Source organism: Punica granatum, chromosome 7 (assembly GCF_007655135.1).
Source record: "Punica granatum isolate Tunisia-2019 chromosome 7, ASM765513v2, whole genome shotgun sequence".
NCBI classification, from domain to species: Eukaryota; Viridiplantae; Streptophyta; class Magnoliopsida; order Myrtales; family Lythraceae; genus Punica; species Punica granatum.
The window spans coordinates 26,982,773-27,000,062 of NC_045133.1; the positions used below are offsets into that span (position 1 = coordinate 26,982,773).

At 39.3% G+C, this 17,290-nt stretch overlaps 3 protein-coding genes across 3 annotated transcripts; all 3 read right to left on the reverse strand.

Moving 5' to 3' along the window:
- Positions 1 to 1,877: 1,877 nt before the first annotated feature.
- LOC116214585 (GDSL esterase/lipase At5g55050-like) lies at positions 1,878 to 2,722 on the reverse strand. The gene is made up of 3 exons (XM_031549968.1): positions 2,473 to 2,722; positions 2,235 to 2,368; positions 1,878 to 2,135 (listed from the first exon to the last, which is right to left on the reverse strand). The coding sequence occupies exons 1-3, from the start codon at positions 2,720 to 2,722 to the stop codon at positions 1,878 to 1,880; spliced, it is 642 nt and encodes a 213-aa protein (XP_031405828.1).
- A 1,693-nt stretch (positions 2,723 to 4,415) lies between these two features.
- LOC116213199 (GDSL esterase/lipase At5g55050-like) lies at positions 4,416 to 7,610 on the reverse strand. Its single transcript, XM_031548046.1, has 5 exons — positions 7,246 to 7,610; positions 6,944 to 7,086; positions 5,488 to 5,721; positions 5,150 to 5,399; positions 4,416 to 5,058 (listed from the first exon to the last, which is right to left on the reverse strand). The coding sequence occupies exons 1-5, from the start codon at positions 7,478 to 7,480 to the stop codon at positions 4,838 to 4,840; spliced, it is 1,083 nt and encodes a 360-aa protein (XP_031403906.1). The 5' UTR covers positions 7,481 to 7,610; the 3' UTR covers positions 4,416 to 4,837.
- A 3,899-nt stretch (positions 7,611 to 11,509) lies between these two features.
- LOC116215303 (5'-adenylylsulfate reductase 1, chloroplastic-like) lies at positions 11,510 to 13,807 on the reverse strand. The gene is made up of 4 exons (XM_031550957.1): positions 13,649 to 13,807; positions 13,120 to 13,405; positions 12,222 to 13,023; positions 11,510 to 12,111 (listed from the first exon to the last, which is right to left on the reverse strand). The coding sequence occupies exons 1-4, from the start codon at positions 13,713 to 13,715 to the stop codon at positions 11,881 to 11,883; spliced, it is 1,386 nt and encodes a 461-aa protein (XP_031406817.1). The 5' UTR covers positions 13,716 to 13,807; the 3' UTR covers positions 11,510 to 11,880.
- Between the last annotated feature and the right edge of the window lie 3,483 nt (positions 13,808 to 17,290).

The following is a 17,290-nucleotide window of genomic DNA, read 5'->3' on the forward strand; positions in this document are numbered from 1 at the left end:
ACCCTAACTCATGATCGCTCATGAACGATAAATTACACCATTTCACGCTTGATTAATATTCAAGAGAAACTAAATCGTGACAGTCTTAACTCACCACGTTCTACTGAACACGGATTTGAGCCGAGCATTGAAAGGGGTGCAGCACAATCTTTTGGAGAGGACCTTCCTACTGCTGCTGAAGACGGGTTTTGCCTGGTTGAGCCGAGCACTGAAGGGGATGCAGTGCATTCTTTCGGAGAAAAGCTTCGTAATACTCGTGCTGAAGATGGGTTCTCCATGGTTGAGCCGAGCACTAAAGGGGGGGGCATTAGCATGTTCTCTCTTTTTTAATTTTTAATTTTTTTTTCTTTTCTGCTTTCTGTTTTCAAACGGAATGACGATAATATGTGTTCTGTTTCTCCAGAGTGAAATGAAGCGTCTGAATGAGATCAATAAAATCTGGAGCATCTGTTTTGAGTTTCTAGACCCGCTCCTAACAGTTTCCTTTCTTTACTTAAGAACAATATATTCAATGTCAATTTACAATTTCTGACTTATAAGAAGTATCCAAATGATTCATCGAAAAATTGGGGAAAAAAATGAAAAACTAGTTTTTTTTTTTTAAGTGTAATGCCTACACTAAGGTCCGTTTGATTTTTCCACTGGCGACACACCCAAAGGCTTTGGAGGCTTCATCGAGATCAAAAGTGACTTGCTGTCGAAGAAACTGGCAAATGATTGGCAAGTCAGGTTATCATCGGAGCTCTTCCGCTGATTCTTCAGTTCTAGCTCATTTGAGCCCCTGTTCTTGCTGCCAAAGTTCGGGATCAGTCTTTTGAACCGACTTCGATTCGCGACTTGCTGGAGTTGAAACTGTGTCTTCTGCCTGCTTCATCATCTTCATGACGTCCTCTGATTTGAGCAACATCATCTCTACAGTTTCATAGACCGACAATGGGCAGATCATTGACTAACTTCAGTTTTGCTCTTTCAGTATTTGATTTGAAAAGTGGGCACGAAGTAAAGTGAGCATGCGGTGTTAAAAGCGAAATAGCCTGAAGATCATCAATATGGGAAACAACAGCCACAAGAGGCACAATTATGATCCAAGAAAACCTACCTGACAAAGATCATTGACCTTCTCGCTTATACTACCTTGAGAAGCCACAAGTACATAATCCTTGCACTCATAGAACAACATCGACAAGCCGCCGTCTGCTGACAGTGAAAACTCTGTAATCCCAAGACCTGCTCCCAGCTGACTGCCCAAAGAGTAAGAGACAGACATTTAGCACCAAATGAGACGATTTTTCTTGCCCCATATAAGTAATAGTTTGCTACTACAACACCTTAAATAGTTAGTCGTTCAGATTTTCGTTGATGAAGAGAGATCTAAAAATTGGCATGTGATCAATATGCCTTTGTATATTCTTTTTTCTTGAGATAGCTGTCAAACGATGAGAACTAAAATTTGGAACTGCAGAAATTCACAATGAGAGTGTCAGTGACAGCAAGAACAGAATAGCACTTACCAAGGAAACAAAGAGCTGCCCAAACAACTCCAAAGGCGGAATGTCCTCCAAGAAATTTTATATTCCTTCTCTGCAAACAATACCACTAGAAGCAGGATCTTGGATGAAACCATGTATGAGAGGATAAGTGTGGCTGTAGGAGTAGCTCATGTCTTTCAGCTCCTGTGACATTGATTCCAGTGCCTCGTTTTACATGACAGTCCAGGTATTCGTGTCCTCCCTGCACCCTCTGGTCTCGTTCTGAATCCTCTGCACTAGGCAGCACCCGACCGGAGGCAGTCTCACCACCATAACTTTACGTGCGCCGTGAGTATGTAGTATCTGCTCAGAAAAAGTCCAGCAATTTGTAGTCTAGATATCATGTGTCTAGTAGCACCGTGCATCATTGGCGATATCATGTATCTTGGCTTTGAGCAAGGTGGTCATCTGGTTGACGTGCTTTTTTGGGGGTTTATTTTGATCGATGGATCGGGAGTAGTTAAGGATGTCGTTGCTTCCGATCACAATGAAGAACAGAGATTTCGATAGACGCTTCTGAGCATGGGCAAATCCTAGTCGCTTCCTAAGGTATTCATACACCTTCAGGTAGTATTCCACTTGCTGCCGCAGAGGTATTGATTCCGTCTGCAAATGATAGTTTTACCAAAATGTTTGATAGTTGTGGGATATGTATATTTTCGATCATGCAATTTTGAGATTGATCATAGTAGACGTTTTCCATACATTAAGTGGATTCGATGTGATATCGAAGATTGCTGCCCCATCAGAAGCGAAACTGACACCGCAAAGGTATGATGTACTCGAGTCTGAGTCGATAGATAGGTAAGGCGGTGGACTCGGCAGCCCCACCTTCCCGGCTGTTGCATTGCACTCGATTTCAGATGAATATTTATGTCGGTGTTCGTGTCTGTAGAATACATGGAGCCATGCTAGCTGATGGAATTTTCAGTTGAGAGCATACCTAGCAAATCGACGATGTTCTTGCCATTGCTAAACCTTCCAGTCGCTTTCTGGCTGGGGAGATCGATTCCGTTGTGCGGGAAATTTGCCTTTGCTAGTGAAAGCAGGAGGTAGTTGTTGTTCCCAACATCGACGAGAGAGTCCCCGAACACAAAATTCGCGGGCAGCATCTGCCCGTGCGAGCCACTAGACTGCAGAATGAGGAAGACTAATACAAACAGAATCATACTTCTATAAACAAACTCAGCCATCTTGCTCTTTGCCTCCCGGAAGATGAAGACTGACTGATCAATATCTTGCTCTTTTTTTTTCTCTCTCTCTACAGTGTGTAGTGGTGGCGTAGTGGGTTTCTTGAATATCTATTTCCCTCCCAAATCATTTGCCCCGGTATGCATCAGTCCCGTATAGCAGCAGGTTGATGAATATCTTCTGGTCTTGTATCTGTATGTAATTCCGATCAATGTTTCTTAATATAAAAGTCCTACTTTGATGTTTTATGATGAAAGCAATATCTTCTGATCTTTCGTGAAATTAATGGAACGCAATATCTTCTGGTCTTTCGGTAGGAAATTTTTTACAGAATTTTCGATGGGCTGTTTATTTCCATGTTGTCACCAAACATACCTGGAGATGTTAGCTAGATTAATACGCTGCCCAAATGATTAGTTTCCCCATAATTAATGCACGTTTTGATCATTAATTCATTCCACCTTAACTAGTTAAGCTTTTATAATTGTGTATTGACTGCGATTCGAGCTGACAGACAACTCCTTGGCATTAATTAGTCCTCTGCACGCCACATGTTATTTAATTTATAATGATAAATTATTATTATTATTATTTTATACAACATTTGAAAGTAGGTCCATAGGGACCACCGGGCGAGGGGAATGGGCGAGTGGGCTTCATTTCCTCACTCGCTCACCTTTTTCTTTTTTTTATTTTTAAATTTTTCTTAATGTAATCCTATAAAAAAAATTGGAATAACACTTAATTTAGGTTTAATCGGGCTCAATCTAATAATGAAAGTTCTCTCTCTAATTACAAGCACCAAATAGCTTAAAACCAATACATGTAAATTAAATTTATTTAATGTAAGTATATAAACTTTTTTTTAGAAACACCACCCAATATTCGAACGTCAAACAAGTCCAATTAATATAGGTTTGAGGGTCAGTTCACTAAGAGATAAATCTTTCTTTTCAATCACGATACCAAATCATCTAAAACTAGCGCACGTAGGTAAAATGCCTATTTTAATGTGCCACCAATTTTTTATTTTTTTCTATAGTGCAATGTATCCCAATTTAAATAGTACCTTTTTATTTATAATTTTAGAAATGTCCTTTTATCGGTTAATACAAGTTGAAACTAATCCATGGACTGATTCTAAGTATCACTTTGTTGGCTTGATTGTAATGACTAGATGTTTTTGTTTAATATCAAATTTCCCCACCTGCAGGACCCAGCTCCTATCTCCCTCTTTTTTTTAAAAAAAACACATAGAGATAAATTACCTATTTCAATTAATCACCAGTTTTAGTAGTATCTTTTTTATTTATAATTTTAGAAATGTCCTTTTGGTAATTAAAACGAATTATTCTAATTTGTTGACTTTGACTAATTCTCGCTTGGTTGACATAGTTGTAACGGCGAGATGCTTTTATTGAATATTAGACCCTTGTTACAGGTAATGTTTGTCCACTTAAAATTAACGGGCTATTTAAGATCTATTATATTGTGGTATTAAAAATTAAAGAAATTTTTTTGACCCACGGCAACGCACAGGTTGCAACCTAAGTATACATGAACATTTGAACGATCTATACTAGAATGGCCTCTAGGTTATCTATACGGATATTTTTAGCTGTCGTGTATCCATAAAAAAGATTATAATTGTGGAAAGCCAGAGAAACATGTAAAAGTAATGTTCTGTATGGGGCATTGTATAGGTGTTGTTTAAAACCTTATTGAGTGATCATATATGTATATGCTACGAGTTATTGTGAACTTTTGATAGGGGGTCTCATTTGGCCCAGTCATCCTCATGAGGGGAGAAAACATCGAAGCAGTTCGAAAGTTGGAATTCAAGAAAGGAAAAATCACCTTCACTAATTCTACCTGTCTATGTATGACAAATTTTTTTTTTTTTCGAGCGTGTACATGACTCTTTACTTATTTTAAAAAACTTAACCATTATTCTTTCATTGTCGCATGGCATGAGGAGAAAAACTAGCACGTGAAAGACAATGTTCCACATCGGACGGGGACATATGGCGTAGGAGTGCAATCAGCGCAAATCGGTCTTCTACACTATATGTCATCATAAGAAAGGATCATCGTTTCCGGGCTTTGTTTCTGCGATTTTATTGGGCGATCATCTGACGGACATTTACAGGGAAGGTGTGCTGGGGAGGGCCGTCGAAGGCATCATCGAGGAACATGCGAGCGGCTGCTTCGGTTGGATGGTAGAGGTCCCAGAACAAGTGGTCTCTCCTGCTGGGACAATACTTTGATATGGGAAGGCATGCCACTTTGGCATTCAGGTTCCCTAGTCCACAGCAGGCCGCTTTCACCTCCGTAAATCCTGAAATTAACAGCACACGAGGTTATCGATTTGTGTCGAAGATTGAGATGTAATGGTAGGTGATTCGTACGATTAGAGAAACCATAATTACCATAGGAAGTTGGTTTCTGGATGAAGTTTTGCATGACCGAGTAGGTATCGTAGTAAGAGTAGCTCACGTCTTTGAGCTCCGACTGCAACGAACGCAACATTGCCATGAGCGCCTGGTTGTATAGGAATGACAGGCGATTTGTCTCGTCGCTACACTCTTCAGTCTTGTTCTTGTTCCTCTGGGATGGGCAACATCCGATCGGACCCAGCCCCACCATCACAAATTTACGCGCATCGTAACCATATAAGCGCTGATCAAAATTAAGAAAAAAAAAATAACTTAGAAGCTATTGGTAAGTTAATACTAAGTATAACAACATGAATTCCGATTAAATTTACCTTGAGATAACCTTCCAATGAGGAGGCCATCTGGTCAACGTACTGCTGGGGAGTGCGGCCCTTCCCAAGATCGGACGATCCAGAGTACCCAAACACGTCATTGCTTCCAATCGCAACGGCGAACAGAGATTTCCGGAGAAGATTCTGCGCCGCAGAGGATCCCAGCTGTTTCACCAGGCTATCGTGCACCTTCGAGTAGTACTCCACTTGCTTCGACAAAGGTAACGACTGCCTCTGCATTAAATAATTTTAGAATGCGATTAATGCTCACTCCCGGGGATATCTCTGTTGGGATAGCGTCACACCCGAGATCTAAAGGTCTCGTGCTCGATTAACGCTCGCCGCATTTTTCTAATTTTTATCCTCTCTTTTTTCTTTTCTTTTTTGCGTATTACATTTTTCGTACTAGAGTGCAAATTGTGCAATCAAAAAGAGTCTTTTGGAATTAACAGTTGGTTCAAACGGTTTGAATTTGACGCTTATTCCGCTTAAATAAAATCTAATATTCGAGTCCTAATGATTACAGAAAATTAACGTTATGAGAGTTTTTACCCATTAATAGGCCGACCCAACTCCACTGAATTAATCAGGACTCAATTGGACTTCTCAATACCATAATTCACACCAAAAAAAAATTTGGAATTATATTTCTCGTACTAGAGTGCAATTGTGCAATCAAAGAGAGTGCAACAGTGAGAGAGTTAGCACAATCAAGTCGTATATTCAGATATATCATATACATGAGGAATTTCCCGTGAACTAGCTAGATACTATATCTCATATAAGAGTTGAAGCTTCCATGGGCTTACTTTATAAATGCATTCAAGTAATTTTCGTTACGTCATTTTCTTGTAATGACGGTTACACGACCGAAAAATATATCGGTACCAATTTTTGCATTTGTCTTTGGGCCCAAAGAATTACTTTGTGTGCGTGTGTGTTTTTTCATCGAGATGGAGACTCGATGGACAATGAGAGAATAAAGATAGAAAAGTAAATAAAGAAAGAAAAATAAATAAATAGATTTAATTGATGAGATTCAAATAATGAATCTCTTCCTACCGACTTATATAAGGCGCCACTGACCACTTTGCAGGTGCAAGAAACAACAGCGACCACTAGGTGTAGTGGGCCCGAGCCCACGGGGGCCACAGAAATCGTGGACTACATCCCCCCGTCAAATCTCGATTAGTATTGAAGGGCAGATATGTTTGATCAATTGATGATGTTTGGCCGAGACCTCCATCCTCGTCTCGGATCAATAATAATAACAAAATCCGTAAAGCTCATCAGATAGGCACCCGGGATTTTAATGGTCATCAGGGGGCGACCGACAATGAGTGTGCGTGTTTTTATATGAGGCCGGATGATTATGCTATTTATAAGAGCTCAGGTAACTGTTGCCCACATATAGAACGACTAAATCATCGGAAATAGTACTGTATTTGACACTTACATAGAGCTGATCGGTGCCGTCGAAGATACCCGCGCCACCGGAGGCAAAGCTCACGCCGGTCAAGAAAGATGATGCGTTATTCTTGTTGGAGCCGGAGATGAGGGAGAGATATGGCGGTGAAGGTGGCAAGCCCACCTTCTCAGCTATTCATTTAACATCGATCGAATAGTTAAGTTTAGAACGAAGAAGAAAAGCATGCTGCGTCGCAACCATTGATAAAATTGTGTGATATGTGTTTACTGGTCGCTCTAGCATGACGCATGCAGCTCAATGCCTGAGGAGAGTTCTGGAAATTTACGCACCTAGAAAATCCGCGGCGTTCTTGCCATTGCTGAACCTCCCGGTGGGCTTCTTCCCAGGGAAGTCGATCCCATTGTGCCGGAAATTCGCTTTCGCGAGGGAGAGCTTGAGGTGGTTGTTGTTCCCGACATCTACGAGCGAGTCCCCGAACACAAAGACTGCCGGCACCATCTGCCCCTCCAAACCACCGAACCTCAACACGAACAAACATAGTACTAGTACTAAGTCCAGACCCATATCAATAGGAACAAATTCAGCCGTCTGTCTCTCACAGACACACGCGCACACACCCTAACCCAAAATACTATGAAAAATAAGACTGATTCAATTTTCTGAAATTGGGAGGGATAATGAATATGGGAATAAGTGGGAAGGTCGAGTGGGTTTTTATAAGGTGAAGTTCTGGAAGTGTGAAAAGACGACATTTTTTGATTTGTGGCGGGCAAATTTTTCTCCAATATTATGAGGCCTTAGCTAATTAGCTTAGTGGGAGGGTGGCTGTGTGGCATTTTCTGGCTAATTAAGCAGGAAGGAAGGAAGGAGAAGGCGGCAACCATCAACCTCATGTGGCAGTCTGTCTGACCCTTCTTTTGTATATTCACTTTTTATTTATTTATTTATCTATTTATTTTTATTATTATTATTTACTTTTTTTTTCCAATAGATGATAAATAATACTAATTATTACTTGAATGCGAATTTTAAGTCTTGGCCACAAAGTATTTCAAATGAGTTTCAACCTCCCAAATTATATATATAGTCCGTATATATAAAACGTAGTTTACGAATTGCGCGTATAAAACTCGCCATTGGACCTCCCGCAGATGTCTTTGCCTTCCCCCCGTGCCGGTTCTCCCCTTAATCTCTCTTTTCAAAACCGATTTTCTTTCTTTCTTTTTTTTTTTCTTTCTTTCAATTCTTCATTTTCTAACGGTGGGGACACATTTTCCCTCCACAATAGTTGAGGGGGCAAAATATGCACAAAATATTAGTTTAGGGGGTAAAAGAGATCTTTGGTTAAAGAAACAGAATCATCAGAACAACTTTTATGGAGCATCTTTGATCTGATTAATTAATTTAAAGGCTTACTGTAAAGGCTGGCTAAAGTTTGTGGAATAAATTGGGATCCACTCTATGTATAGTACTAATCAATACACATGGAAATTCCATAGTCTTAATTAAGTTACCATCCATAAATGCGATAAGACTTATAAGCAAGCGAATACCGCTAAACATCATTCATCTCAAGCTATGAGCTATTGTACAAGAAAATTACAAATCAATGCTGCTTTATTTGACAAAAAAAGACCTCCACTTGAGTCTTGTAATAACAATATTACATAAAATATCCGTTTCACGTGAGACTTTTTTATTAATAATAAGTTTCACATAGTTATCATAAATAAATGATAAGTCGACACACATTTATCATAATCTTAAATGGTAAGAATTAACACACGTTTATTGAAAAAAAGAATTAACACATGTGTCAGCTGGATACACAACGCTATACATTCACATTGCTCGTCTTAAAGCAATATATTACTATGGCAAACTTGAGAATTACTTGGGACTGTCCCACATGCCACGCACTTGTAATATTATTTTATAATTGTCAGTACAAGTTCAGCCATTTGGACCCCCGACAGCCATGAACTACCCATTAAAGGAGCGACACATGTCAACATGGGTTCACGCATAAATTCAAAAAAGTCCAGATCTTTATCATCTTTACAAATTTGCCCCACCCACTCTCATTTTCTCTCTCTCCCTGTACGTCATCCCTCTCTCCTCCTCTCCGGTGACAATCCCACTCCGACCATGCTTTCCGACAACGTCCTTCGTCCCAGCCATCGTCCTCTCAATCCTCGTTGTCCCTCACAGTCGTCCTCTCTTTCGGGTCGATCGGGAAACCCCATCTCCAGCCTCTTCGGGTTTGGCTCCCTCGCCTCCCTTCTCTATCTACTCTGCAAAGAAGCCGATTTTGAAGGAAGCTCGATCTCGTCGTCAGAAGCTTCTTGGACGTCGTGGCTTCATTGCAGAGTTGGGGCTGGTGAAGTTCTTTCGTCCGAAGGGAAGACGAAGCAGAAGTGGTTGGAGTAGCAGTGAGTGAGGATTGAGCATAGAGGTGGCTGGACTTGCAGGAGGAGAAGAGAGAGTGTGGAGTGGGGGTGCATGTGGGGGCAAAATCGAAAGATCAGAAAAAAGTTGGTCTATTTTTAAATTATGGGTAGGACCAGTTTCTGACGCAAGCACACATGTCTATCTGTTATTGGGTCAGTCCATAAATGACATGGTGAACTAAGTTCATGTAATAATTTCTCAGGCTGATCCTGTGTTAGATTCCTTCTATTAATTAATTGATTAAGATTATGATATTGCTTCAACTGAAGAACTTTTTCTTCATGCACAAAGTAGGAGTCACCGACTAATTAATTACTTGAGAGAATATATATATATATATATATATATATAATATAATATAAAATAAAAGGAAGTAAGCTTATGAAAAATTCCAATATTATTGTCTAAACTTAATTTTTTAGTCTAATCATCAGTATTTTTTTCCCACGAAAAATAAAACCTTAATATATCTAGTTATCATAATTTCTTTATATATCCTTCTTTAAAATTATATCTTATTGATGGGGAAAAGGAACTATTTGCTTATTTCAAGTCCACAAATTAGTTCAAGCAAATTCGTTGGAAAAACATTTAGAAAAAGGGTCAACCTAGTGGAAGAAGCAGGCTGGGCAGCACATAGATCGGTCATGTGTGCCCATCATGTTATATGACCCTAATTAAGTTGACTTTTGTTCTGGTCTGACCGACTCCCGTATACTTGGGTTTTGGGTGACCAGACTCGGAAAATATATAGAAGGTACTTCGCAACCGTCAATGAAGACATTCGCGCTATCGTGTTTGTACCGATGAAATGATTGACCCGCCCATTCCAAATTATTAGAACCTCACCAGCCTTAATTCTTTTGACCTGCATAGTCATGAATACATCATTTATTTCGTAATATTTCAGCATGCTGCAAAGATTCATAAGTGTGTATATATATATATATATATATATATATATATATATGTTTCACCATCAATATAGATATTTTAACATAGATATATCATATATGTGAATATACCCAAAATTGGGTGCGATTTAAATGTAAGAGACTCAATCTATAATAATGTAACAGCAACTCATAATGGATGAATATAATTCATTGGCGGAATTAGATCGTGATTTATGACCTCAAAATTGGGCTTTTGCGATATTTGATCATTCCATAAACCTTTCAAGGCAATCTGCTTCCACACTTTAAGTGCACCATTTTTCTTTTCTTATTATCATTATTTTCTTTTTTAGTTTCAAACTTGAGATGTCGTATTGTATTAATATTATCCCCCAAAAAAAAAAATTTGAGATGTCGATAGACAAAGAAAGGCCCATCGGTGGACCCACGAAATGAACTGGCTGGGGTAAGACTCCAAAATTGATTTGCAAAGTTCTTTCCTAGAAGACCTATCTAAAAGAAAATTTTGCGGACAGGATTAATCACAACCTTTCGATATTATCGGTTGATAAAGAACTGCTATAAGATTTATAAAGTTAAGAATTGTGATTGGTCTTTATGTATGAAAAGACATGGCATTAGTTTCTAGATCGATCTTCGTTATCCCTTTCGTCCATTTTTATGGTGTGGTATGGGCCTCTGTCTGTCTATTCATGGCCCAATCTCATGATATTGGTTTCTCTCGTTCATGAAACTCCAAACTATACAGACCATAAAACGGTAACGCCGCATTATTGAAATAATTTCAAAATTCCAGTCATTATCAATGAGAATCGACCCTTTAGAGGACTTCGCATATTGGCATAAGACATATCACTAGCCTAACACTTCGATCGAATTCACATTGCATGGTATGAATTGTGATTCCAAGCAAGATCGATTTCACATCCTTCTGGATCAGGGCAAGCTCAACTATTGTGGTTTGAAATTCATCCAATTGACACGTCTGTCCAAACCCAGGCAACCCGGATAACACGGACTGAAATCGATTCAACTGACATCATCTATCCAAACCCACACAAGCCCCATGGTCCAATCATTGTGGTCTTGAATAGATATAAATGATACGACTATCCTATCTCGAAGCCCGATTTTCTGGTCTGTAATCAATTCAAGTGACACCCCACATCTATAATTTGTTGCTTGACATTTAGTTGCTACCATCTAAAATGGCATTATTCAAAAATACATTGTCAGATCACCGAGGTGATGGCGCTCATAAATTTATAATTGGGTTTTTCTTACATTTACCTAATTATACATCGGACATAAGTCAAGAAAAAACTTAAATTGGAATAAAAAGAAAGGGGTACTCTCTTTTTATTATTATTGACCTTTAGAAAAATGGACTTGCTTCCCTAGAATTATACAACTAGGAAAAAGAAAGGCACGAATTTTAAAATAAAATGTATCAAAACTATAGGGCGCCCTCCAAAATTAGGACTCCTTACAAGCAGCTTTCCCCGGCAGTTCCTCTCAAGCCCTTTCAATATAAAACAAGACTGGCTCTTGCAATAAGTTCCGGACCCACCACGGTAGCGGTAGGTACCAAGATCATCATCGCAGGGCATTCACGAAGGCCATAAGAGAGTTCACATCTCTATTCTCCGATGGGTACTTGATGGGCTTCAAGGAGTGCTTCGGGAAGAAGAGGATGGTTGGGAAGCTCCCGAGCAGCAGTTCCTGCTTTGCGAATTCCTTCTCGTCTCCATCGGCCCTGAATTTCCCGACTTTCACTCCGCTCTCCTTCAGTTTCGCAGCCAATTCGACATATGATCCTTCCATTGCCTGCTCATATACCACAGCCGTACCATTGTTAATATTCACCAGTGTAAGATAATTAAATCAGCATGGAGATTATTAATTGGCTGCTATCAGATCAAGTGATATATTTTTACCTGGCAGAATTGGCACCAAGGAGCGTAAAGCACAACGAGCCACGGCTCCTTCCGGTTCTCCAGTTTGGCCAAATTCTCTATTCCCGGTCGGCTCAGGGTGACCAAATCCGGGCTATTGAAGATATCATTTGAAAGAGAAGCGCCGTTTCCATTTCTATTTCCATTGAGTTGTTGTGTTCCCTCTTCTTTGATATTCCCCTTGTGGAGTCCACACTCCTTAGCCTTTGCATCCTCCCACCACCACCTTCCTTCCCTCTCGTGCTGCCCAGGCAGAACCGGCCTGGTGCACGGCTCGCACCCAATGGAGACGTATCCCTTCGAGTGGAGAGAGTTCAAAGGCACTTCCATGGCTCGAAGGAAGTTCCATATATCTCGGCCGTCCACATTGGCGACAGGGTTCCACTTCACTAAGCTTCCAATTCCACCATCCATACCTTCAAAGACAGGATCCACCTGGACGACAGGAATCTCGGATCTTGTCCCGGGGGACTGGTCCTTTCTTTGGCCTGTTATCCAAGCTCGGAGGCCCTTCAGGGCCCTCCTCAAGGGCCTAACCTTCCTCACCCGGCAGCACTCCTGGTGGCCATCCTCGTAAAAGGAGAAGAGCCCTTTACTTCTGACAAGGGCCTGAACCTCTACAGCATCAGGGAACATGTACTCGATGCGAACCCCGTAGTGCTTCTCCACCGCATCAAAGAACTGGTATGTCTCCGGGTTGAGTCTTCCAGTGTCAAGACTAAAGACCCTAAAGGGTCGACCGGTGAGCTTCGCATACTCAATGAGGGCTACATCCTCAGCTCCACTACACAAGATCAACATTACATTGTTCAGTTGGCATTTCTACTCGGAACAAAAACATTTATACTGTACGAATCTCGGGATAATTGAGGTTACTTACCTAAAAGCAATGGCCGCATCGCTCCCGAACTTCTCGAGGGCCTTGTCCATGATCTCAAGTGGGGAGGCATTCTCCAAATCCTTCGCCAATTTCTCGTAGTCCTCGGTGTCCGTTTTCTCCTCGACTTCTGGGGCAGCAGCAGTTGCTGTTGCAAGAGGAATGACTGAGTCACTCCTCTTGGGCTCTGCACAGACTGGTTTGACAAAGCTGAGTCTCCTCGAAGTACTTATCGTCACCGACGAAACCAATTTCTGATCCGACAGCCGAAACGGGCTGATCAGAGGAGCTGCCAAGTCAAGATAATGCAATTAGTCCCAACCCCACGAGAAAATTTCAAAAATTTTCAACGGCAATTGCTGAAATTTCTCAATTAAGGGAAGCAATCAGCATCAGTTAGCCCAATTGAGCATGCTTCTACTTCAAGGAGACAAGAACAAGGCTGAATACAGATCAACTAAAGCTGATTTCATCCATTGATTCATTCTCGAAATGCCAGTGATGGAAGTGAAGAGATGAAGAAGGAAGTTACCTTTAAGCTCCTGAGAAGGGATAGCTCGGTTGAGCAATGAGGAGGAAGACGTCGACGAGAGAGCCATTCGCCGGAGCTTTCAGAGGAACACTCTCTGCCCGGTCGGAAAACTGGTCGGAGGACTATTGTGAAAAAGTCCGGTCTTAATATAACTGATGAAGTCATGAAGGAGGGAAGGTCAGGTTCATTGAACCTGGACGCTATGCCGTAGGAGGGGCTATCCCGTGGTCGCCACGTGTCGCGATTTCAGCGGGTGATGTTGCTACCGGTGGCTCAAAGTTTCCCTCTCTGTTCCCTGCCCCCACTGCTGATTCTTCATTTGCATTTTATGAGGAGGAAAAAAAACCATCAACTTGTACTAGTATTATAATTTCCTGTTTATTAATCACAATTTCCTCGAAATAAAATTCAACAGAAAATCGGGTTCTTAGCAGCAGTATTTTTTCGGTTCTGTCTCGATGAGATGGCTAATTCAAAGTCATTCTGTTTCTTCTTCACTAATCTGTTGTAGATCTATGAATTTATAATATATCATAATGAAAGGATACAAAGAATCATCATAAACAATTATTCTTCGAACAATATTCTCGACATACTCATCTTGTTTATAATTTATTTATTTTTCAGTTATCAGCGGATTACGAATATGATTTTATCCAAATAAGCTTCTTCTTTTTTTCAAATAGATAGAAAAAATTTGGAGCACAAAATTTAGGGGTAAATTTCATTAAAATATGGGCCAGAAGTTCTATATGAGTTTGGCTTTATGCCGCCGCCGCCGCCACCACGAACGGCATCTGTGGCCATTAGCAGAAGGGTATAATTATAAACTTTCAGCCTTGGAATCTTCTCATTGTGTCTACATCAATTATATTATAAAATGTTCAAATCCAAGAGGATTACATTACGTCCTTGAATTATTTTGTTAATTACGTTTGATCCTCGTCTTATACATGGCTTGATTGCATTAAACAACAAATAGGACGGCTTTTTATTTCATTTCATATAAATAAAATTCGATGAAGGTCAAACTTAACTTCCATCGAGTAATCCCACGTTAAGTTCTCCTGTAGCTTATTCCTATTATAAGATGTTCAGATCCAGGAGGATCACATTCTTTAATTATTTTGTTAATAACGTATGATCATCGTCTTTTATATGACATGGTTGCACTAAAAAACAAATAGGACGATTTTTTATTTCATTTCATATAGTAAAAATGCGATGAAGGTCAAACCTAACTTCTATCAATGTAATCAATCCTATGCTAATTTTCTTGTATTGTCTATTGGTTTTTTTAGAGAGTGATACGAGAAAATCAATGCTCGAGAAAACGAAAATTGCAAGAGAAATAAAAATATGGGACTGGGACATCCTTGAGTATATCACGAGGAATTCATACAAAGTCCCAATCTGAGCATGGATCATAGTGAGAACTGATAAGGAAATTCCTCAATTCTATAGTACGTTTACATCTTTAAACATTTACCATAAATTCTTAACTAAATCGATATTCACATGAAAAAATAGCATGTTTTAGTATAGGAGAGGCCTTGAGCTGCATCCATGTACTATGACTTTCACGTTGTCTGAATCCGATGCATTGCAGCGTTAATTTTCCACTCGACCAAGGCAAAAATTGAGGCACATCTGATCCCCCTTGAAGGGGGGTATCGATCGCCACTTAAATTGTGAAGGCGATCAAGCGATGTTTTTGACACTGTTGGGAAGTTGGAGGGGGTCCAAGCCCAAACAGGAAGAAAATGCATGTTATGATCAGATTCTAAATAAAATCCGACCAGATGGGCCTTAAGCCCCACTGTCCTCCCAGAATAAATAAATACGACGAGATGATTGAGCATGTTTGTTGATTTATTGATAGCTCTGAATGAACCGATCCAAACACACAGAGAATATTTTGCATCTAAAATTATTGGACCATAACGCATGTTTGTTGATATATAAATGGAAAATTTTAACATAGGACACTAAATAATATCTCATGGTGGGGCATGTACCTTTTTTAACCCTTTAAGTATTAAAATTTATATTTTAACCCACAGTTTTTTTAATCTTGTTACAATATCGTCGAGTCATATTAAAATACAATCAAATATGTTGGATTGATGATGTGTCACATGTAGACGCTCACACGTGTTACAATTACTACTTGAACCTTTAACTGTTCCTACCAGAACCACGACAAACCTAACATGAATTTTTTTAATCGAACAGCTTTTCAAGAAAATCGATTTAACACAAAGCCGTTCATAATTAAATCCGCTAGGATTTATCGGTCTAATCCGTCGACTCGGTTTAAACATTTAGTTATTTTTCTAAAACAGCATCATCAGCCATATCATCCATCATCGTCGGAGAATAGAAAGACGAACTTAGGTTTTCATTTGGAGAATTACAACCGAATGAAATAATACATAATCAAGTAAATCAAACGAATGAATTTAGTCAATTTATGATTAAGTTTCATGAACAAGTTAGGTCCCGCCATACTCCTACGTGCTAACGATGACCATTGGTGGTTGTCTTGTTGTGCAGTTGGACGAAGATCGGAGTTGGATGAACACAACATGACGGAACGCAAATTTATAAAACAGCAACGAGATTGTGGAAAGGAAACAAGATTGTTTGCAATAAGGTTCAACTTATTTTAAAGATGATGAATGTCGTCGTTGATGGCAGCTTCTACTGAACGAAAGGTTGCCTTTTCTTTTTAGTTGTCTGAAAAAAAATCTGAGAAAAAACTTCCCTAATTTAACTTCCTGAAAATATGGAATGTTAGTTTTTTATGGGGATCATTATCCCTAAAATTATGGAACTAAAAATGTAAATTATATTTAGTAGGTTAAAAAAAACAAAAAACACGATTCCTCTAACTGTATAATAACTCGTTGTTATCTCTTTAGTTATATTTGCTTAAGTGGATTATAAAATTGGCCAATGCTAATATATAAATATACGAACTTATAACTTTCATCAGGGTCTTCTTCACCGATGTTCTTGTTTTCATCCTAAAGAAATTGATATTCCTAAGACTATTTTTAATACAAATGAGCTCTGACAGACATGACAATTAGCTTGAGCCAATATAAAGAAACAAATAAAAGTTAGTTTTGTTCCAAATATTTTTTTTATATCGGGTGGTCGTCATCATTGCTTCTTCATCACCAACTGAGACTATAAACAATAATAGAATGTGAAGGCCGCCCTTGGCAATTCATTAAATCAAGCAAAATCAGTATTGCTCTAAGTCTTTAACAATTACTCGTTGTTATTACTTTATTTAGATTTGCTTAAGCGGATTACATAATTGATCTATGCCAATATATAAATATACGAACTTAGTAGTTTTTATCAGGGTCATCTTCACCGATGCTCTTGTTTTTCCTTCTAAAAAAATTTATATCCCTAAGACTATTTATAACACAAATGAGCTCTAACAGACATTACAATTAGCTTGTGCCAATATAATTAAACAAAATAAAGTTAGCTATATTCTAAATATTTGTTTCTATTAAATGGTCGTCATCATTGTTGCATTCATCAACAACTGACACTATAAACAAGAATAGAATATGAAGGTCGGCCTTGGGAAGTCATTAAATCAACCAAAATCATTATTGC